Source organism: Betta splendens, chromosome 9, assembly GCF_900634795.4.
Source record: "Betta splendens chromosome 9, fBetSpl5.4, whole genome shotgun sequence".
NCBI lineage: Eukaryota > Metazoa > Chordata > Actinopteri > Anabantiformes > Osphronemidae > Betta > Betta splendens.
In genome coordinates, this window is record NC_040889.2 from 1711211 (window position 1) to 1735675 (window position 24465).

A 24465-nucleotide genomic window follows, 5' to 3' on the forward strand; every position below is an offset into this window, starting at 1 on the left:
GACTTTAGTTGTTGATATTCTAAGAAATTGGCAGTAGTGACACAAATTCTTCAAAAGAGGTAAACATGTGTTATCCCTTTGATATGACAAGTCCGAAAGTATATAGTCTTTTTGTTTTGTATGTATGGATTGTTCCAGAGAGATGTGTTTTAGCAAAGAGTAAGCGAAGATCTATTAATTTTAAGAAAGTCCCACCAAGCTGCCAGCAATGTTTTTATGCTATTGCTCTGGTAGCAACTATGGTGTTATATTTTGGTGCTGATAAACGGTAAATCTTCAACTTTAATATTTCCGCAAAATGTTTGTTCAATGTCTAACCATGAGTCTGTTGGACAGGGTTTTATCTATTTGTTGGATGAGCGCATTTGCAGAGTGTTTTTTTCGAGATACAAGGGTCTTAGAGGGGCTTGATGTTGAGGGAATACTTCACGGAAGATTCTGCCTACATCTGGTTAATTCCCTTTTTGCAGAGACATCCGCTAAAAGGAATTTTGGGTAAGTTCTGGCCGGAACCTTGGAGAAATCTAAGTCTTGTCCAAGACAAGTAAATATGGTTATTAGGGCGTTTCATGTTTCCATGCAGAACTAATGCAGAACTGAGCGTGATGAGGGTAAATCTGGATATGAAGTCCTTACCCACCATCAGCAGAAGAACCCCCTGACCAACAACCGGAAGCCAGGGTGATAGCTCTGATACCACAGCAGCTGGAGGACACAGACCACAGCATGGATGCCTCACAGACTCCCACAATGTCTGCAACCATCACGTTTTGGGCAGACCCACCAGCTACTACAAGTTCTGCCCCTACACCAGCATGAAAGGATTGCTCTCTGAAACTTCAGAGGCCGTGAAACTATCATACAAGCATGTGTGTCATGACACAATCTTCAGCAAAGAGGCTTCAGTGATTGGCCCAATAAAACTGCATCCAGGTATCCAGGAAAGGTCTGTCATCGCTGTGGTCAGAGGGGCTTTGGAAGAACAACTGTCCCTCACTACGTCAGGCTCCACCCGCTTAGGCGCTCACGTTAGACTGATGGTTGGGCGAAGAAGAAGGGTGATGGTTCTTTTTTACGTGATATAGAAGACAGTACCGCAAAAACACACGCACGTTTTCACGCACGCAATGAAGGAACAAGCTTACAGCTGATACATGCTCAATTGATCCAAATTCATGCTTATCCGCTTGCAATAAAGACTCCCTTTTGGCTCAAAACATCCCAGAGTGATTTTAAAATGATAACAAACAGCTAAATGACAACTGCTGCACGACTTTACAGTCTGATGGGGACAATTTGCAACAAATTCAGTAATAAAAGCCTCCAAAGAATTGTGTACACTATAGGTTTGTCTGGCCAGACTATAGCAAAACAAAAACAGACAGATGAAGACTTTTAACAACTATTAGAGAAAAGTAATATTGCTGTCAGATGTCACTTTTCTTTAGTAGTCTGGTACGTACAGTTAGACACTAAAAATTCATTTTTGCTTTCTAGCAGGCTGCATGATGGCTTGTTTCCCCATGTGATACAATCTCCGGAGATGCATCTATGATGTATTCACCTACTTTGCATGCTTTTTGAGAAACTTTTTTTAATGTGCCTGTCATGCCCAGCAAACAGTGAACTTGGTACCTCAGCATTCTGATGGCACAGATTAAATGTTTTACCCTTGGTTAATAAATTGTTTCGTCACTATCTAGTAACATCCTAAAACACATACAACTAACAACAACAAAGAAAGAATGAGTCAGTCTGGATATTACCACATTAGGCACCAACTCTCCCAAATTTGGGAGAGATGGTACACAACTATTTTCTGGGGTCTTCTGGAAAATGTCACAGTCATGTTAAAGATGGGTATATCTCTGTAAACATAAGGTCTACTTGAATGCTTATCACCATAAGCATTCAAGTAGACCTTATGTTTACAGAGATATACCCATAATAAAATCATAATATAGGGGATACTTGTGAGATATGACATGAAGTGTCAAAATTGTGTTAGTGATGCAATGTTTATGAATAACAAATAATTAAATTTTTCACTTCTGTCTGAAGATAAATACACTTTCAGGATGAATAGCTCTGTAAATAGAGGCCTCAACAATTCCAACCTCCATGTATTAATAGCGCAATTAGTGAATATTAACTCAGCTAAAGGATGGTTTTGATAAAGTGAAGCAGAAAAAAATTATAATGATTTTAACAGTCAGATAACGTACTCCGTTTTCTAATTTAAAATTATTTTCTCTAATGTTGTAATGTGGACTATAGTAGCAATATAAGTGATCAATATACCCAAATAACAGTTATTTATACCTATCTGACTAAATATAAACAGTGTCCTGTCATTGTTCGTGGGGGGATATATTTGCCTAGGATCAACTGTGCTCAATGAGGTGTTATTTTTCCCAAGCTATGCAATTGGCCTAAAAATACCAACCCAGGATTGACAGGACTGCCAGCCAGTCACCCAACGCGTTTTATGGCCTTGGTGCAAAAACGTGAACAGATGGGGGACCAATAAGCTCTGTGGGAGGGCTAGAATTTCAGAGGGATTGCTTAGCTTCCCAGAACATAGGAATAACAAATAATGATATTGGTTTGCTAGTAATATGGACTTGATATGACAATATTTGAATGTTTACATTGTTTATTTAGCTAGCAATTAGCTTAGCCTTCTTTTTCGCTCATAACTCACCACCTTTACTGGCTTGCACCCTTTGGCACAAATTAGTTAGTTAATTTTAATTTATTTAATTAGTTAATTAGTTAGTGAGGCCACATTCCATATTTTACGAGTGTTATATTTTTTCCTGGTGCTGGTGGACAGAGCCTGAGAAAAGAGGCCTTCATAAGAGTTATTGTGAAAGTCTGTGGGCTTTGTTACTGGTGGATGGAGTAGAATTCTGGTAAGATACATTGTGGATATATGTGTGTGTATATATATCTTTCACTCTCACTTATCAGGTTCACTAAAGAAAAAGGAACTGATAGTCACAGGCATGGATTTATGGAGGCAGGCATCCAAACCAGAATTGGACCTCCGGGACAGACAAGTGTGGTCACCGGGACGTGTGACAACCGCAGGGTAGCACAGATCCAGTGGCATGTCCATTATTCATTCATTTTACATTTTTATTTTGATACAGCACTCCAAGTTTTGTTTTCTGTCTGCCTTAGTCCAGCTTTACTCCCGGGCATGTGTTCTCACCAGCTGCATCCACTTACCTATTAGTGTTGCATTTAAGCCTCAGTTCTCCTCATGTTCCTTGCCAGATTGTTTGTTCACTTACCAATGTTCAGCCTTCCAGCAGTTTATAATAAGTCTATGGTTTTGACTCATGCCTGTGTTTTGATACTGTCTCTGCCTTACCCTTGTGTACCTTTTGCTGGAGTTTTTTGGATTTACCGTTTTGACCACTGTAACCTCTGACCATCCTGTAACCTGCTGTTCTGGTACCATAACCATTAAAGCCTCATTTTACTCAAGTCCTGTCTCTGAGCTGTGCATTTGGGTCCTTACCTTGAAGTCATGCCATTCTTGTGACACAGGGTTTCATTTAGAAAAAAAAGGTTTAGTTTAGGTTTCTTTCTCTACTCTTTAACTTTGTTTAGGTTTGTTCTGTGTCGGTTTCAAGTGATAGGGATTGTTCACGGATATCTACGAATAGTGTTAATCTTATCTTGATTTTAGAAATTTATTTTTATCTTTTACCATTCTTTTTACCATTTATCTTTTAGATTAGTGGGTTTAATAATTAGTTCAATTGTGTCACATGTGGATAATAGCACTGACTGTCTCACGTGTCTAAGGAGACCCTGTTATACAACAGAAGTGTAGTAGCTTGATTAAAACCATTATGACTTTATGACATAATAAAGTCATGGAGGCAAGGAGTGCAGCTTCTGCTGCTAACACCTGACCTAGTTGTTTTGTTGACCTTGGATCTTGCCGCTCTGGACTTTTGAGGATTACTGCTTTGGACTTTATTTTCCACCCTTTGGGAGTTTACTTATTTTATGAAACCTTGCCTTACTACTGTGGACTCATTTAGCTTTTCACTTTTTGGAGTTTACCAATTTTCTGGAAACTTACCACTGTGGATTTAGTTTATTTTTCTACCTTTTGGGATTCTTTAATTAATTTCTAAAATTTACAAATTTTGTTATACCTATTGGATTTATAAAAAGATCACAGCACACAAAACCCACAATATAACCACCAGAGGGCGCCTTTTCTACAGTGTGCATGTGTGCTTAACGCCTCCTGTGGATATCTTATTAGTAGATACTGCCACCATGTGGACAGAAAATGTTTCCATGTCTGGCATTACACAAAACAGCAAAAACCAATCAACAGTTTCCATGCACTTCTTTAATATATCAGTTTTTCCATATTCACAACAAATACATTAAGCTCTTTCTTCTTATATTACAGCCTTAAATATTTTTACACTTAACTGCTTTTATCACAAATCTGCCTATCAAAATGTCTTCAACTTTATTTGGAATTTTTTATGATTTGTTACATTTGTAGCCTCAATGTTCTCTTCGCAAACCCACAGTATTTCCTTTGTACAACTATTTACATGTGAAAAACAAATGTCCACAAAATTTCCATGTTAGTTATCAGTTTAAATTAAATATTGGGTTGACGTTGCAGGCAGGGAGGACAATTGAGAAGATTTAGGTACGTGAATGTAGAGCCTGAACATAAAAAGATGAGGAGAAGAGGGTTTGTGGTAGCGCTCAGTGTTCCCTCCTGTAGGTTCTATAAAGGTTTAGTGGATAAATACCTGTGATAGCATTCTCATACAAAGTAAGATTTTAAGATTAATACATAAAGAACTTCAAAAGACATGAATGCAAACTGCCTCAGGTAAGCTATCTGCAAAGACAAACTTGATGAATGGAAAATTGATTGTGGAAGACCATATGGTACACTTACAAAAATGAGGCTGACAGCTTAGTCCTGACCTGGAAAATTGTAGTTATTAAAGCTTATTTAAACTCATGTTGCGATCATGATCATCACACCATTTTTAACATCAGATTTTCACAAAGCACCTCTAAGATTTGTGAATGGGCCTAAATATAGATATGTACCACTGAAGGGGAGTGAGAAGACAGTTGGAATGTGGAAGATCAGGTCATTCAATTCGAGAATGCAGAACAATACTATTTGATAGTAAGGGTAGATTTGCAAATGTGTGGATTTTATACTGCTGTACAGGGTTTTTCAGTCTTTTGGTAAGCTGTATTGATTCAACCCTGGACCCTCAAAAATGTAAAATAGTTGAAAATGACAGTGTGATCTCCCTTTTCAGTAATGTAATACAACTAGCTGTATGTGAAAGCTGTATCTATTACAGTTAGTATAATTAAACTATATAGAGCCCCGGTGCCTTTAAAAATATACCTGTGTAATCATGCACATTTGATTATTGTATAATTTCAGGAAAGCCTAAAACATGAAAAAGTCAGAAAACAAAGAACAATAAGCAGTTTGACTAGTGGTTTCATTAAAGGCTAACCAGATCAAGTAAAACAACAGCAACAAAAATAAAAACAAGTAAAAGCATTACCCTACTCTAGTTACTGTGCAAAATATAGAACAGGAGCACACAACAGACAGACATCACCTGGGACCATGAGTTACTACATCCGATGGACAATAAGATGATCAAGGGCTTCACAGAGTTTGGGATTTTATTACTCCTCAGAATTCATTTATCTGCTCAACCCTAAGTAATGTAAAATCACTACACAGCTAGTCCAGAGATACCTTTTGTTAGATTCAATATTTTTTTTAACACATGTGCCCTTAAGTAATAAATAAATAAATAAATAAATAAATACATGATGTAGATCAATCTTGTAGGTACACATGGCAAAAAAGGACAGCTGGTAGTGAAGGCAACAAAAAAACTACCATGAAGAATCAAAACACAGAGGGTGTAAACTCTCGTAGATTCTAAAATTTGGGCCAGTGACAGCTGTCAACATGATCTGGTTTTACAGCCATGCACTTTCAGCAGAGAACTACAAATGTAACCACCAATAGCCCCTTAGGAAAGATGCCCTTGCATTCACAGTTGGAGGCTTTGGACCAATCTGTGTCTGTTGATATGTCTGTCACCACCAAGATCGTGTTCATTTTTTTTCTGATAACCTACCTCTAAAAGAATCTAAAACCTTACTCCGTCATTACAGTTTTTCTAAACTGAATCAATGCATTTCTTCTGGATTAAATTCTTTGCAAAAAGGCAATTTTGAGCCTATATAGAAAGACAGCAAATGGCAATAGGCTACAATAAAAATTAATTGCACTGATCCACATGGAGTTCGTTTTTTTGTATTTTGTTGTCCATTGCGTACTGACTCATTGAAAGTACTTGTTTGAAGGCAAATTTAGCTTTTGTTGCATATTTCAAATGTTTTAGCTGATACACTTTACACTGATACTGTAAGATTGGCTTTTTGCTTTACAAAATACTCTACTTAATGCACATGTAGTCTAAGGGTCTAGACATGTCTGCTTTGATTGTGGGATGTACAGGCAGTAAAATCAGCTCTCATTATCATTCAGCTGTCACTGTCTTGGCCTTATAAATCAGTATGTGTGATGGTTACATAAGACAAAGCATTTTCAGATGTAATTTTGTCACTTTGCCACCTCTAACCTGGGATTATTTTCCCAACTTGTAAAAATACGATAATATATGATTTGACTAGTTGTTTAACATGCATCTTGTAAAATATTTCATGAGTTGCTCAATAATGGAATAATTCAAATGATTGAGACTAACCCGGTTAACTGCTCCCATTCTCCACGACTTCCATTCTTTGTGCAAACCTAGGCTAAATTTGTAGCATTGCAATTATTTCACACCTAAAATGGGACATTTGCACATGACAAAAAGGTGAATTACCCAACATGTTGTATAGCGTCATAAAAAGGTATACAACAAAATGTATATTGGCATACTAGTGGACACTCAGGATTAGTTGAAAATGTTTATGTTGGAATAACACAAGATTAATAAGTGTGAAGCTGACACTGTGCTCCATTTTCACGCTATTCACCAGCCAGCAGACTTTTCTCACATCTCTGTAGGTACAGTGACATGCAAATCTGCTGCAGCTTTAGCAAAGAAAAGGCCTTGCAATGCAACTGTGCTATTCCAGCAAAATATCCCCAGTCTGCATGGTTTGGATGAATTTTGGATAATCAGCTCTGTATGTCACAGTTTATTTAATACAAAGACAAGCCAAGTTGCCCATTTGCTTCCATCAATTTCTAGAAAGTGCAAGTACAAGTGTCAAAAGAAACACTAATAGTGTCAAATGAAGCATCTATGAAAGTAAATCCATAAATCAACAAAAACAACAATAATAAATAAGTAATTATCTGCAGGCCTGCCTGTACAGAAAAAGGCAAACAATGACAATTACAAAAAAAATCCTAAAACCCCTAACACACGCACAATGGAATGAAAAACTACAGTTATGTGTGCGTGTGTAAAAATAAAAGGTAAAATTTCAAACTTCTCAGAACTACTCTGATGTGCTCACCTTAATAGTTCCTCATGCTCCTTTCACTAAGACAATGGAGTGGCCTGTTATTTAGCAGCTGCAACAACTCAAGTCCCTTAATTTAAGTGCAATATTAAAACCACAAGATCAAAAACAATGGTTTGAGTGAAAACATACAAAAGCAAAGAAAGAAACAGTTAAAAAATGCAGTGTAAAAACTTCAAAGCTCAAAAGTAGCCACAAGAACTGTACACAATCTCTTAGCTCAATGTAAACCCTGAACAGCAGGTTAGACGAGGCATTGGAATAGAAACCTTAATTAGCTTTCATCATCCAACTTATGAGAGCTTTTCCTCCATCACTGGGTCCTTTAGCAATGTACTAATCGGTCAGATCTCTGCAGCTTCTAACAAACCTAGTAATTGCTTCTCCTTATTTAACTTAAACACGAAAAGCTTTGACTGGTGAGCTTTGGAGGTGTTGGAAACACTTGCAGCTTCTCAAAGTCATTTATTGGCTAAAAGCAGGTTATTTTAATGTAACCACCAAATTATTCATCTGTTCTCCCATGGAGCAGTAGGTCAAACCCCGCAGGTGCTGGGTTTTTCACCAGAACCCTTTTTCTGCAAAAATCTGGATGGCTGTTGTTGTATCATTTGTGTCAAATTAGGAGGCAGCACATTTTGGACAGTTAATTACAAAAAAGACAAAAGAAGCCTCTTTGGAGTGATAGGAAGAAGTTTCTTTTTCTAAAATAATGATCTCTTTAAAATGGAAACGAAGCATTGAAAACAAAAACAAACAAAAACTCCGAGCTGAGTGATCTCAAAGTGAATGAGTTAACATCTGGCCCTTTGTTTAAACCAACAGATGAGAGACCACTGCTTCGTTCACAGACCCTGTCATTTAAAGTGAAGTGAAGTGACAAGTGAAGTGAAGTTCAGCAGCCCAGCTGATAAAGAGCTTCCCTCCTCGCCCATTCAGGAAATGATGGGATGGGGTGGCGCCCGAAGGCTGGACTTATCCTGAAGTTCCACCTTCATGTTTTCGTGCTTTTGCCTTCATCCTTTCCCTCCAGCAGGCAATAAACCCCGTTTTAAAGATGGATAATGTTTGGCATTCAATTTGCTTTTTTGTCAATTTATTTTAATTTGACTTTGTCTGTTGCAGTGGTTGTTCGCCTGCTGGACAGTTTTGTGTTGCCTTTGGTGAGTCTGCCTTCGTCATGTTAACAAAGGGAGTAAACAGCACATTCATTGAGACTATTTATTCAGTTTTTTTCAGAAATGAATGAATCCACCGCATGGTCACAAGACTTTTGAGAAGTGAAGAGAGATGGACTGGTAGGATCTGTAGCACTTACTTAAATGCTGAAAACTCTCCTGAAAAATAGCACAAACAAGATTTTTTTAAATTTATTGTGTAAACACTGCTGCAGCAACCACACTAATCAAATATCAGTTAACCTTTAGCAGTTACAGTACCGCCACCTTGCTAGCTCAATCATCATCTTTTCATTTCTGCTATTCCCATTAGGGGTTGCCACAGTAAATCATCTGCCTCCACATGACTCTATCCTGGGCACCTTCTATTCTAACATGCATATTAGGGATGCAAGTTGTCAAAATAAGAAACATTAAATTACCTAAAAATGCTGAACTATAACATGTCATTGTATTGTGAAATGATACATTAAAATCATAGTAGTAGTGATGAGTCAATACATTGACCAATAAAAACGGATGCTGATGTGTGTAGGCTTACCGTATACACCGGCCTGGATGGGAGTTTTGGGTGAGGCGCAGGAATACAAGCTGAAGTCCTCAGTCTGAAAACCAGCTCGGTTCAATGAAGGCTCAGAGGCGCTGCGGTGGATTTTGGGTAACGAGCGAGCCAGCAGCTCAATGGATGCCAGGATCTAGCAGTACAGTACAGCCACAGATTAAACGGTCCGAATCACAAAATAATGCCTTCTGCTGCATTTCAAAGTGATTTAAATTCTTTGGGAAGTTAAATTTCATTAAATTGGCAACATTAGCAAAGAAAGTGCCACTATCACCTCCCAGTGAAGACAGATATACTTTCCTCCCACCTGAGGAAAAAGAGGGCGCTCCTCTCTCTTTTTCTTCAGACAGTCAGCCATTAGTCTCTTCATGGCCTTTGGACAGTTGCTGCGCACTTTACTAAGGTCGGGAGACAAGTAACCCCGACCTACCATGAATATGATCTATGAAGGGAAGGTATGACAGGTTGAAATATAGGATATTGGAACCTGAACAGGTCCTATTCTACTTTTTTGTCTGGGGTAAAATCTCTTATGGATCTGCTGGAGTTGCATGTGTATTGAGCTGCACCACATTTGCAAATGGAATGGCCCATTCTATTTTCTGTTCAGCAAGTTATTGTGGTTATGACACCATACTAATTCTTCACACCTGGTTTACTATGCAAAGGAGTTACTAATGTACAGTATATCATGACTGCTGTGAAAAATAAAATAACAACTGATTGCTCAGATGAAAATAGAATTCATTCATTTGAATTGTCGTACCTGATCTCTGTTGTTAATGTTTGAGTAAGGAAGTGCTCCTGACATTAGCTCATACAGCACGATGCCAAAAGCGTAGACATCTGACTGAAAGCTGTAAGGATTCTTGTCTTGTAACCGGATTACCTCTGGAGCCTGAGAAAGCACAGATTACATGAAATATTGTCCAAAAAAAAAATTTTTTTAAATCGATCTCCTTGGGGAAATTGTGTTCACTACATTTGACTCAATCACGTAATGGGAGAGCAGTGGGCACCCAAATACTCAAGTTGAATAATAAATCAATTAAATAATTTTCCACTGGTTTAAAAAAAAAAAAAGTATCCTATGGGTCATGGCTTTGGACTAGAGAGAGATTTAAGAAAAGTGAAATAAGCCTTTACCCTTCCTAATCAACACTACAGGAGTGCCCTAGATCAAGGTTCTTAATCTCTGCTCCTCAGCGGTCACAGACTGGGAAATATACTGAGTGGAAGCTGCCCAGTATATAACTGGGCATCTTCCAGGCATACAGTAAATTTATAAATTTATAACCTTGTGAGTATGGTTACAGGTCTTTAAGTTACTGCCCAAAGATTCTACCTTCAAAAAAATGCCCAACTTACAAAGTTGGTTCTCAGAGTAGGAAAGGAAAATGTACTAATGATAAAAATAAAATTTTAACTGACCATCCACAATATAGAACCAGAGAGCTGTTCAAACTGGTGTGAGCCACTCCAGCGGGATTTGACTGTAGCCAGCCCAAAGTCACCAATCTTCACAGTGAGATCCTCATGAAGAAAAATATCTGGGAAGAGAGAAAGTTAAGGGAACAGTCTCCATGTCTACACATGTTTAGTACTATTTTCTAAGGAAAGCCATTTCATATTGATCTATGCCATTAGGCGCACATAACTTATTTTTACAAATAAAGGAATTGTATCATTAGTAAAAAAATAAAAAATAAAAGGATACTGTTGCTCTTCAAATCTCTGTGGATGATTGACTTGGCATGCAGGTAACTAGGGAGAGATTTATTTGTCAGAAAATTGTTAGACTGGGCATATAGATAAAAAAATGTAACTGTTTGTGGATGAACTCACTCCATGCCCTGAGCAGTTTGCCGTGCAATATCAATCAGCTTGATCATTTCAAACTTGGTCTCAATGATGTGCAGGTGGTGGTATAGACTGGAGCCTTCACACCACTGGGTAACTATCGCCAACTGAGGCTTGGTGGTGTAACCCATGAACAACAGGATGTTCACATGACGTGTTTTCCTGGTAGAATACACAAGTAGGGGAGCCTTTATCACACTAATGCAGGTCTGACGTTTCACCATCTTAAGGGTCATTACATACATACATTTACGGCAGTCAGTGAACTTAGTATACTAATAGCAGCAAAAGGAACTGTCTTGTAACTATCATATTATGATACTTAACCTGCTCCAACATGTGAACTAATATTTTTTTTTATCCTTGTGGTTTATTAATTGTTAAGAATAATATAATTCAACCCAATGCGCACTGCATCCGATAAGGGAGCGCATACCACACAAATTCGAGTTTTGGATCTGTATTTTAGTGATGTGCTCTGTCAAGTTTGTGGCATCACTGAGAGTGCTGGATGGTACATAATCCAATACTATATTTATTGATGTGACATTCTTCTGTATTCAGCAAAGAGGCTAACTAGAGTGAGCTGAGGAGAAGGTGGATGTAGTTACCTGAGGACACCCACTTCATTCTTGAATGCCTGAAGCTGTTGTGGTGTGGGAGCAGTGACATTTAACATCTTAACTGCCACATCACCTGGAATCAGCAGAAGGATGAGAAAGTCAAAGTACAAATAGTACTATTAATGTACCAGAACAGTGTCCTGTGATTTTTAAACTTTCCTTTAGATACACTATGACAAAGCAAATATAGCTTTTCAAATTGTATGTGTTGTACAAAAGCTTTATTAAGCAGTTAATAATATGCAAGAATAGGTTCACACTTTATGAAGCATGTTTTAAAACAGAACACTGAAAGATCATTCATGCTTTGACCATTTGTTTGTTTATACTTAGGTTTATCTTTGAAGCTCTTATCAACTTAGTGTCACCATCAATGAGCTGTAATTGTGTGCATTGAAAAAACATTGACATCTACTAAACAGTAAAAGTAAGTAAAGGTTTATTTCTAGAAAGTCTATGTATCTTTTTTCCTACTAAAAATACGATATGCTCCTATTCTTACCATGCCACTTTCCCTTGAAAACAGTTCCAAAGGATCCAGAGCCTATCCTTTGACCCAGTGTGATCTGCCCCTCTGGTATTTCCCAATCATCACTGGAGTCCCTCCTACCCAGGGTTTTCTGTTGTATAGGACACAATGTGGTCACATGCAGACACACATACACAAAATTACTGTAATACATTTAAAAAAAAATTCTGACCATCTTATTGCGGTCTTCGGAAGAGGACGATGATTTGCGCTCTCTCTGTTGACATGGTGACTTCTGTGGAACCTTCACATTGGTCAGTGAGCCAGGTAAAGAGGCAGGAGGTGTGGCTGACAGGCCTGTAGTGGAACCTGGAGCAGGATCAGGTATTAACCCAAGATAAATGATAAAAAGAGGAGAGATGAGGTGTTTAGGGAGACTGAGGCATCTGTATCAGTTTTGTGTGTGTTGGGGGGGGGCACATGCACAAAGGAGATGTGAGGGGTTGCATTGTTGGATGGCAGGTTAATATTTTGGCAATATAGACTTATACTAACTTTTTTTTATTTCATATTACAACCATATATTGTGCATAAAATCTCCAATACATTAATTCAGCTTTAATATAGGAATAAGTACAATAATACACGATTTAAATCTTTTTAATACCAACACTGCTTTCAACAGATAGAGAGCTGAACTCATTTAATACATAATGTGCAGTAAAGCTTATAAATATATTGCTCTTATAAATATTAAGTTATTGAAAAACTACAATTAAAATGAAAAATAAAACCCTGCTATGGTTGAAGATTTGTTAAAAATCAATCCACCAACCACTGAAGTGTCACACACACACACACACACACACACACACACACACACACACACACACACACACACACACACACACACACACACACACACACACACACACACACACACACACACACACACACACACACACACACACACACACACACACACACACACGGCTGGGGGTTGGTGTGTGGAGAGGTGGGGTGGGGATGATGAAGGACACAGGAACACATAGAAGCCTAACTACCTCGGAAAACAGGCTCAGGCTCAAAATCAAACACTATGTCATTGGGGTAGGAGTATAGGAGGGGGCTTGAGGTCCGTGTTCGGTGCTTCCTCAAGCTGCGGGCAGGGTGGGTCGGGGGGGCTGCAGGGCAAAGAGAGACAGACACACGATCACTGCTACTTACCCTCCCCCTCTCACCTCTACCTAAGCTCCAGAATAGAGACCTCATGATTGTTACAGTTTAGTAAGCAGTAACAATGGCTAATTACATAAGGAAGACCACAGAACAGCTCATAGATTCATTATTTACAATACGCTGCTAAGTCTCCTGAGAAGGAGCTTGGCCTGGAGGAGGAAAGGAGCTGAACTGCAGCGGATGTTCTTCAAAACTCCCGACCCACAAATCTGAATACAGATTTCCTCAGCTGTTGCTGATCTTACTGAACAGATGCAGGACTTAATAAAATAGATGTCCAGTTCTCCTCAACTGAACTCCACACACACACAAACAACCAAGAGTACGCAGACGTAGGATGGTGGGAAAAGGTCTGAAGGACCGTGAGGTTTTCTACTTTGCTGCTTACCTCCATCTGACCTTGCTAAGCTCTGATCCCGAATCAGATCCTGTAATGAAGAACAAAAATACATTAATGTATGGCCACTATCTTGTATACATAAACACTGCTTGCTCTATAGTACACTATACCTAATAAAGCTACTTAAACTCAACAAGAACAATGCAAACACTAGTAAGTTAGTGCTCTATGTGTATTATGTGTTGAGTATAAGCAAGCTGCTGAAACAGGGTGAATAATAGTTGCACTAAACTGATTTTGGTAAAAGATCTGTATTGTATTTTCCACAGTCAAGTAGGGGACCACAGTTTCATTTTTACCATTTTATACGTTCTGAGGAAAAGGTTGATTTTGGGGTGAGGAAAACGCTAGTTATTTAAGACAAACAAAATTCAAATATATTTTGTGGAGCCTGCTATAAATATGCGAGTAGCATTTGTAAAGACCAAGTAGAACAAAAATGTATGATTAATTAATTTTTTTTTCTTGGACACTGTGCAAACATCTATATAATCAAAACTACGTTGTTATATATATATATATATATATATATATATATATATATATATGTGTAAAAAAACTTTAAAAACATTCATGTAAGAACCATAAAGTATTTGCTCAAGACTCAAAAACCTTTTCCTCACAAATCTATTGAGTGAAAGCTTTCATTTTTACCACCTAAATATTCGTACACAGGCTGTTTTCAGTTTAACAAATCTGAGATGAAGATAAAATGGCAGACTCACATCAATGTTGACAGGCTCAATAGTGTTAATGTGGACGTTGGGGGCAGACGACGAACGGTCTCGCTGGCCAAATTGATTGCGGTGGTCCTCTTCATTGGGCCGAAAACTAGGCGGGATTGGTATGGACTTGGATGGGGACACAGTAGTGTGGCATAAAGACCTAGAAAGATTTTAGATGAGATTTGACATGACTTATGTAAATTCACTTTGTGGGGTTAACAGACTGAACAATCTAAAATGTTGTGTCAACTTCTGACTGTGTCAGCTGACCCGGTTGAGTCAGATGGAGGGAGTAAAGGACAGGCTTCAGACACAGGAGTGGTTCCCTCTGAGGACACCTCCTCTTGGGGAAATGGATGATGCTCAAAGAACTTGGACACCAACAACAAACTGCAAAACACAAATCAGTTATTTTATCAGGACTGTGGTAAAATCCTGTTCAAAACGTTTGATCAATTAATTGCCTAACCAAATGCCTTAGTTGCAGACCCAGGATAGAAAGCATATTCAGTTGTCACAGTAATCACAATTAAATTATTTGTACACAGGCTCCGCCTGGTCTATTTCTGGCTGCCCATCTCTGGGTCCTGGAGCAGCTCCTGGAGAGACGGAGGTGGCAGCCGTTGACCTTTTCCGCTGAGTGTATGACACGCTGCAGCTTGGCCTTGTTTCTGGTTGTGGCCACAGCAAACCAGACTGTGATGGAGGATGTGAGGATGGATTCAATGATGGCAGTGTAGACGTTCACCAACATCTTTACAGGGAGGTGGAACTTCTTCAGCTGTCTCAGGAAGTACATCCTCAGCTGAGCCTTCTTGGTGATGGAGCTGATGTTCTGCTCCCACTTGAGGTCCTGACTGATGATGATGCCCAGGAAGCAGAAGGACTCCACAGAGGTCCAGTGTGAAGTTCACAGTCATCTCTACTGTCTTCATTGAGCTCCAGGTTGTTGGCGCTGCACCGTGACATCAGACAGCCTCATCTCCGTCAGACATGTGCTGATGGTCCAGGAATCAGAGACAAGCATCCCCAGACTCTCACATTGCTGTCTGTGAGGGAGGAAGTCTGTGATTCACTTGCAGATGAAGTCAGGCACATTGAGCATTGTGAGGGTTTGTCATGGAGCAGGGACAGAACTATTGTGTTGAAGGCATAGCTGAAGTCTACAAACATAGGATATGGCGTAGGATCCTGGAGAGTCCAGATGCTAGAGAATGAAGTGGAGGGCCATATTTACAGCATCATCTACAGATCTGTTGGCTCTGTAGGTGAACTGCAGGGGGTCCAGGAGAGGGTCCGTGATGTCTTTGAGGTAGGAGAGGACGAGGCGCTCAAAAGACTTGATCACTACAGAAGTCAGGGGCACGGGTCTGTAGTCATTGAGTACCATGATTCTCGTCTTTTTAGGGACAGGGATGATAACTGAGGATTTGAAGCAGTCTGGCACATGACATGTCTCCAGTGAGGTGTTAAAGATGTCTGAGAACACTGGAGACAGCTGGTTGGAACAGTGCTTCAGTGTCCGGGGGGGTGGGGGGGGTGGGGGGGGGGGGGGGGTAGGACTGGCCCATTGTTTATTAAGCGGCAGTAGAAATCATTCAGGTTATTGGCCAGATGCAGGTTGTTCAGAGAGTGGGGGGGGGGCTCTGGGTTTGTAGTGGGTGATTGTCTTGAGTCCTTTTCAGACAAAGGAAAAGTTGTTGGCTGAGAATTGCTGTTGAATGCAGATTGTTTCTGACCATAGCTGTCTAAGCCTTGCTGTGAAGCAGGGTTTATCATTGTTGTAACTCACCCTGGTGCTTGTTGGAATGATGCCGACCTCACAGAAGTTCATGTAGGATGTCAGTGTTTGTGTACTCATCCAAGCTGTTGGTTTGCAGACCTGAAAACTTCCCAGTCTGTGCAATCCAGACACTGAAGTTCCCCAACAGCTTCACCAGTCCACTTCTTCCAGGTTCTCACTACCAGTTTACCACTACAACTGTTTTGTATAAGAGTATAGTGGTTCACTATGTTTGACTTACTCCAGCTGATCATAGTTGACACACATGAGAGGAACCTCAGTGCTGCAGCGCTGGTGGAATTTGTAACCACAGGTCTGACAGCGGAAACCCTGGAACAGCAGCTTTCTGCAGAAGTCACAGAAGGCCAGTGTGAAGAACGTCTTCCTCACCTATCAATCAAAAGTACAAAATATACAATCAGGAGCAGATGGGACCAGTGGCGTGCGGTGAGGTTGATGGCTGGTGAGGCACTGACTTCTCCAGAGTCAGACTTACAATAAAATAACTCGAATGACTATCTTTATGTGCACTATGGGCAAACACCACATTTACCACTGGACACACTTACAATGGACATTAATAAAAACATGAGACTTTGCTTTCAGTTAACACAGGACCTCTGCCTTATTTAGTTAACACAGCACTTGTGTTGATTTGCAGTCCTGTGTTAACGAAAACTACAAGACTTTGACTTTAAAATCTAAGTTGGTGTCATCAGTTATTTTTTAGAAAAACCATTTGTGGTCTTCGTTTTATATTTTTTTATACAATACCCCGTGGTAGGTTGGAAACAGTACAGTCAGTTTGTGGCAGCAAAGCCGGACAGCCAGGCTTTTCAGGTGCACCAGTCGGTTTGAAAAGGAGCGACTTGTCTTCTGTCCCGTAGTTTGATGCAAATTTTTGCAACAATTTTGAAAATGTCTTAAGACAACTTGTATAATTCTCCTGCATCTTGAATTGGGAAATAAACTAACTCAGTTAGTTTGCTAACTCACTGGAGCAGCGCCAACGTCCCTGCCGTGAAGGGTTGCCAGACAAAAAAAAAACAAACAAAAAAAAAAACAGAATCGCCTGATAGTAGCAACCAAGCACCTGTCGGCTTCCATAGAGGCTATTTCCTGTCTTGCCTCATTTTGAGTTTTCTTTGCCCGTTTTTGCGCGATCAATGTGTGCCAAACACACATGGATAAACGCATTAATGAGCTTGTAGAAAGTGACGGTAAAGAGAAAATCTGCATTTTGTTGGTGACAAGCTGTGAAACAGGAAGCAATCACTCCATGTATTAACCCATGTAATGACTGCTCGAGAATGGGAGCTGGAGCTCTGGGCTGAGGCTCTGCTCATTGATGCCTCTTCTCGCGTTTCTCCCCATATTAGGGCCGGAAATGCGCATATTTAACGATTTTACTTGTGGAAATTTTAGAAAATTTTGAAAAATGTAGAGGAAATACATTTATGTCACAGATCAGTTTCTATTTTATATTATTATGTACTCAAATTATGGTATTTTGTCAGGCGAGGTGAGACCCTGCCTCCCATGACCGCATGTCACTGGATGGGACTGAGGGCTAGATATTTTGTTTACTGCTATTCAAAGCGAACCAAACCTCGAGACTTTTACTTAGAGTACTTACAAAGTTGTGTGTTGTAAGCGGCACATTTTCCAGCACTTCAACATGCAGCTCTTCTCCTGTCAACCAGGAAATGTCCGTGTCCCAGCCAATAGGCTTCTTCTCTCTGAAGGTGAAGGGGAGACTTACTAACTGTTTTTACTGATGGTTTATCCAACATAATGAAAGCTGTACGAAGATAATTGCTTTCAGGAGAAAACCATAATTGCTATCTTTGCAATATTCAACAGCACAATGTGATAGCTGAGAAACTGCAGTCAAACTTTAATAATTCCAATAAAAAAAAATCTGACCAAGAGAATGAAAATGCAATTACGCACATTACAAAAATTGTTTAATAAAAAGGACTTACCCATCCTGTATCCTGTACACGGCACAGCACTCTGGAATGAGGCCTCGCATCATCAGTGCTTTTTTCAGTGAGTCTCTCGCAGTCATCCCACAGCGAGCTGGGACCTTAAAGCAAAGCAACAATCAAAAAGGTTAAAAAAAAAACTGCCAATACAACTTCACCAAGTCTGGATGTTGAATTGTTTCCTAGAGTAAAAATACTAACCAGTAGTCCTGTTAAACTGATACATTTAAATTAGTAATAATAATAATTTGAAATGTTTAACATTTTAAACATAGATCAATGAAGCTTTTTTATTGAACCCATTGGAACCCACAGGGGCTCAGACCTACCACTGTTCTCTGTTTGTTGGGCAGGAAGACCCTAACAATGGGCTTCTGGGGGGAGCGAGGGTTGGATCGGCTGGTGTCTGGGGCCTGTAGGACAGCCAAGGTGTTGGGTGCCAAGCTGTGAAAATTCGGAGCGCGTCCTCCACCTCCACAACTGCCCATCTTGACATCAAATAGGGTCGGCAGAGGAGAAGGCGAGCAAGAGAAGTCTGTGCCATTTCCCATAGCCTCCAGCAGCTGCTGCTCTCTCTGCTGCAGGGCATCTAATTTACTGGTGTACTCCTCGTAGGCCTGACAGGCAGCACATGACACAAAATGCTTACTCAGTCGCTGTATAATGACAGTCACAAAGATGTTTTAAATTTCTATAATCTTAAATTAAATGGTTATTACCTCTAGATATATAGAAGGGGGATTATGTTCTCCTCCAAACTTGTCCAGTAGAGCTTCTAAGTGCTCTTGTGTCAACTTTATCATCTGTTTGATGTTCCAGATCTGTGGGGGGACACAGCCAACAATCTATAAACTCAGTCCAATAATATTTGCAAAGTATAAAAGACATGTATAATTAAGCTATTTAATCTACTTGATGTGTGCAGGGAGCCAACAGGAACTTGCATTTTAGGGGCATTGAAATGGGGAGAAAAATGTGGGTTACCATCTTTAAACGCTATATTTTAACAAAAGACCAATCACTTGCCTTTGTGTGGCCCTTACCTGTAATAAATAAGACTACCTATGTACAAGGCCTAATGTCTGACCTGTCTATGAGCTGCAGTTATGGTGCTGCATTTAAGGATAACGCAGGGATTAGGAAATCCATATGAGCTGTTCAGGGACATTACGGAGTGCAGTAGGTGAGCCCGGTTTAAAACGAGATACACCGACCAAGTCACGATTTGATTCACCTGGTCTAAAACATTGTGTGTTTTTTCCTCATATTGAACCAGTGTTAAACCATGACCCTGTTGAAACCACACAGACTTAAGATGTATTACACCACTACACCAATATTGTACAATATAAACAAAACATAAACAGACTGAGACACAGGCAGCTTTGAAAACTTGAATGAGAGAGCTCCCAGTGCTAGCTACAATTGCAAGACAAATTAATAACAAGTGGACATCCCCAACTTTTGACAACTCTTCACTCTGTAGACCACCATCAGAGAAAACCTCTGAAATTGGCAAATAGAACAAATGAGGAACTTTTTGAAATTGCATTAGAATATCTTGAACAAGAAGGACTTCAGTGGTAAAACTGCAGTGTTTGCACTGATAAAGCAGCTGCCATGTGTGGGTGCAACAAAGAATTTGTCGACAGATTAAAACAGGCGACATCCAGTGGCTATATATTTCTGCATACCTTTAACATCTGAACATCGTCAGCACATTGATGCAAGGTGAAACTGTAAATCTGCTCACAGTACTTATAAAAGATATTGATTTTGTGCAAAAGTGCATCTCACGTAAACCACCAGCCTTGACAGAATCTCTTATGCTCAGAACAAAGAACATCTACTGTGACCTACTACTGTACATGCTGTCTGTGGTAACACGTGTACACACACGAATGCCACACACCACAAACCACACCTTTCCTACGATCATATAAATAACTCACAGTCACAGTTATAATTTAGAGTTGTAATGAGCCTTGTACTGTTTGTTGATTATCATCAATCAATCAATGCTGATTAGTGCCAAACTTACACCTTCAGTTATTACTAACGTAGACTTTTATATTAATTTACAAGATTGTTGCCATTAGTAGCAAATTCAATTTGTCAGTTTTCCCTGATTTGCTTTGCATTGGTCCCAGGAAACAGGGTAGTGATTCTGTAATTAATATTAATAATATATCACAGACAATTGTCACTGCTAAACATGATTAGTGCCCTGTGATTAATTTGATCATTTGAACAATAAATCTAATAGACAACCGTCTTTGATGTTTGTAACCCTAACCCTACTCCTTATGCTCCCAAAACATCCAAGCTACAATTTTTAAGCATGACTAACTAAAATTTAAAGTGTTAGTGTCAAAACTGTTGAGCTTTATGGCTTTGTGTCTTTCTTTAATCTTTGCAAGGTTCAGGTTCATGCTGAGTGAATAAACTGCGATTCATTTAGAATTATAATATTTAAGTATACATAGTTTTTGTGCCATTCATGTATAGTGGTGTGTAGTGAAATCCTAAATCTGGTATATGCCATGGCTCAAGAAAGTTTGATAAACACTTAGAGGGAGGGAAACATGGCCTGAACTTACAAATAATGTTAGTGTATTCTTTTTTGAGAATCAGAATCAGAAAGAGCTTTATTGCCAGGTCTTGTAAAGAGCACTTTACAGAACTTGTAATTTGACTTAAGATCTGAGTGTTAGTTTGTTAGTTAGTAGTTGTGTTGTTCTAAGCCATTTCAGAATTGAAATGAAATATAAGTAACATAACAAGTTCAAATAATGAGTATTCTTTACTACTGGAGATTAATTAGATATTTAGTGGCGTAATGTGGTTAAAAATGCTGCTGCAGCAACACCCTGTGGTAGACTGGCAGCAGTACAGAAGAAAGTATTTTACTAGGAATGCCCAACTATTATCATGATTTTTTTTCCTGAAAACTTTTTAAAACTTTTCTAATGTTACCTAACCCATAGACAACTGCAGCCCTTTCACCACATATACTGGTACAGCTACGATGGTCCTTAGTTTTCTCTGTGATGGGTTTTCCCATCACTGTGGCTGATTTAGACTCTACTGAAGGCGTCTAAGACCCGAGTGCTGCTACCACTAGCTGATGGCACACAAGCTCAGGCACCGGAAGACATCCATGTGTAATCTCAGGCTCCTGTCTTACTTTTACAATACCTTTCCACATATATCATGCAGTCATTCCATTTCATCGGGTTTAGCAAAGAGGATGTTTACACTACAGATTTCTAATGATCCCTGTTGACAGATTAGCACAAAACACCAATTTCCAACTGCTGCAGACTGGATTAATGGCTAACATCAGACCTTAAAGTTGGTTTCACTCACAAACTCAAGACTATGCCAGGAGAACAGGGTTCAGACGTTGACAGACGTGTGTAGTGCACAGTGTCAGGTGCGCAACGAGCACAATTTCCACCTGATTTTAGCAAGGGGCAGTATTATCTACAATACATAAATCATGAAATAGGCATGGTATGACAACAAGGTCCTTTGAAAGAACATGGACTATGGACTTAATACTACTTTTTGAATAACTAAATTAAACTCCAGCATGCGCTTGGGTCAGAGTTGTTTCTTGTATGGCCAGGAGATGTGCGAACAAATATGTAAGTCTGTCTCTTTCATCTGCTCAATTACTTTTTTACTGTGTTTTCTTCCCTTCCGTTGAGTCAAATGTGTAAAAGAGAAATCTGTATTTTGAGTAAATACATCAAGAAAAACAGCATTTGTTGATCCCTCACACAAAATACTTTGAACCGGATTAAACTGATTAGATTAATTAAATGAAGAACACTTTAATTAGATGAACTGGTTACAGCCACACTAATATGTTACAGTAATACATATATTTTAAGATCACATCTAATGTGATGACAATTGTATTTAAAAGGTACTCCGGTGTGACCTGAAACTATAGTCAAGTAAAAAATAAAACATTTTCAAGTTAAATTGTATCATTCTACCCGATCATACTTGCCATGAATAAATCATTGTTTAAAGTTTATATGGTCAGAGTGATGAGGGCCAAAAGTCCCAAAAGCTTGTTTTGTGTAAAAAAAAAAGAAAAGTTATCAAACGTATATCTAAAGCTAATGAGCAACAGTTTCCTGGATAATAAAGAAAAGGAAATCTGCAAAAAAGGTAGGCTTTGGCACAGAAAGTCTGTGGGTTTATGGCCAGACACGGTCCATTTACAAGATTGGTGGAACAAACCGATTTCAGTATCCCCAAGACTACTTGCCTGCTTTAACCCAGCCTGGATTTACTGTACAGGCCACAGAATTTAATGGTTTGGACATTTTTACACAAATCAACTTCCTGTTGCTGTATACTAAATATCCTGTTTCTTTAAAGTTCATGGTTTAGTAATGAGGGCTCTCATCTGCAAATTTAGATTAGGCTACATAAGGGTGGTAATAGGGGTTAATGTAAAGCTCCTCATAATAATCAAACTACTGAGTGTCATTAAATCACATCTCAAAAAACACAAGCACGACTACAACTGGCCTCCACCACCTCCATCACCACCACCACGGCCACTATCACCATCACCCTTTGAGATAAAGGAGCACAACGAATTGGTGAATGTTAAACTTTGGCAGGGTAGATTTCACTGGAGTGCAGGGGAAAGTGGTGGAAGTGTGTGCCTTTGTTATGCGGTGTGCGAGCCCAGCTGGAGCAGCAGGCTGCAGCTGCAGTGAACCTGGACAGCGAAGCCAGCAGCGAATAAAATAAAGCAGGCCCGAAATAAACACGGGCTCCGTCAAATGAAACCTTCCCCTTCTAGTTATATCAAGTCTGTCGCATTTTTTGCCGTTCGCTGGGAGCCTGCGGTCGTGAAAGCACGGTGTTCAACCTGCTCGATTCCATGCAGCGCATCGCCTTTTTGCCTGCATCGCATCCCCCGCGATCCATGTTACAGCCGGTGTTTCCTGAAGATTTACATCCCAATTACCTTCGCCCAGAGCCCGTGTCCCCTGACTAGCCCAGAGCCTTCGCTCCGCCGCCGAGGCGCCTACCTCCTCATCCTGAGGACCTCCGGGGATCCCCGGTGAACAGGTGGAGTCCAGCCCAGCGCCCAGCTCCTCCAAGCCTCGCTCTCTGCCCGGCTCCAGATCCGCGGTGTCTCCGTTAAAGACGGGTGGTGGAGACTCGGCGCTACTCAACGCCGCCATTTTAAACTGCGAGAAACTGAGTGGAAAATAATAGAGGGAAACGTAAGCTAGGGTTGAGGACAGGAGGGGGAGACAGAGAACAGAGACGCTGGATGCAGTTCCCAAGATACTGGACGGGAAAACGTGCCCACTGGCACAAAAGCCCTTTGGCGTGTTTAGACGCTTCTCAGGTTTAAATGCTAAAAACAAGTATTCAAGTTAATCAGAACTTAATTCATAATGACGCGAATACAGCCACAACTTTTACTTGTGCTCATCTCGCTGTATGGTACCGGTTATAAAATACTGCCAACAATCGTATTCCTTAGAGATGTAAAACTTAATTTTGTGTACTTGTGGCATAATTGTTAGGAGCGGTGACATTACGTTTACAGCAGCAATAATCGGGCGGTTTTATACTGCACGTAAAGAAAACCAAATCAAACTACTACATATCTATAGAAATATCTATGACACTGAATATCACAAATATTTATTTTTAAGACCCGTTAATAGTTCACCACACATATTTAAGTATAGAACACAGCATCTTCCTACAAGGTGCAAATTAACTAGAATGTTGTCCTGTCCTTTTAGAGGACAAAAACTGGTTCCACTGTAGCAAAGCTACTCCTTCATGGCACAAAACAGCTGAATGCAGGTCCTGTCTAGCATTGACACTACATGTGCTAATAGGCTCAAATGTTAACATAAACACCTAGGTCCTGCCTTCCTGTATTGTATAAAACATGCAGAAGAGCCTTGTTACACTTTTTGAAAAGATGTTGCATTTTCAATCAATCCCATTAAATTTTTACCAATATCCCTTAAAAACCGCAGCCCTGAAATGAAG

General features: G+C 39.7%; 1 protein-coding gene across 2 annotated transcripts; it reads right to left on the reverse strand.

Moving 5' to 3' along the window:
- Positions 1-4361: 4361 nt before the first annotated feature.
- Positions 4362-23823, reverse strand: braf (B-Raf proto-oncogene, serine/threonine kinase). 2 transcript variants are annotated; one of them, XM_029160796.3, is made up of 20 exons: positions 23478-23823; positions 19134-19235; positions 18744-19031; positions 18412-18515; positions 18063-18165; positions 16668-16816; positions 14914-15033; positions 14644-14803; positions 13907-13946; positions 13344-13463; positions 12512-12648; positions 12313-12430; positions 11799-11883; positions 11173-11349; positions 11045-11091; positions 10759-10877; positions 10094-10225; positions 9635-9769; positions 9307-9460; positions 4362-8924 (listed from the first exon to the last, which is right to left on the reverse strand). In XM_029160796.3, the coding sequence occupies exons 1-20, from the start codon at positions 23631-23633 to the stop codon at positions 8902-8904; spliced, it is 2469 nt and encodes an 822-aa protein (XP_029016629.1). In that variant the 5' UTR covers positions 23634-23823; the 3' UTR covers positions 4362-8901. The 2 variants fall into 2 exon arrangements, with proteins under 2 accessions (XP_029016629.1, XP_029016630.1); XM_029160797.3 differs by lacking the exon at positions 13344-13463 and having other exon boundaries at positions 23478-23810.
- Positions 23824-24465: the final 642 nt, after the last annotated feature.

What these genes read in the sequence shown, in the direction of transcription:
- braf (XM_029160796.3), bottom strand. Translation starts at nt 23,633, where the DNA reads ATGGCGGCGTTGAGTAGCGCCGAGTCTCCACCACCCGTCTTTAACGGA. An exon ending in CGCTTACAACACACAACTTT is followed by an intron (nt 16,817 to 18,062) that starts GTAAGTACTCTA and finishes TTTGATTGATAG; the next exon opens with GTGAGGAAGACGTTCTTCAC. An exon ending in TTTCAAGGGAAAGTGGCATG is followed by an intron (nt 11,884 to 12,312) that starts GTAAGAATAGGA and finishes TGCTGATTCCAG; the next exon opens with GTGATGTGGCAGTTAAGATG.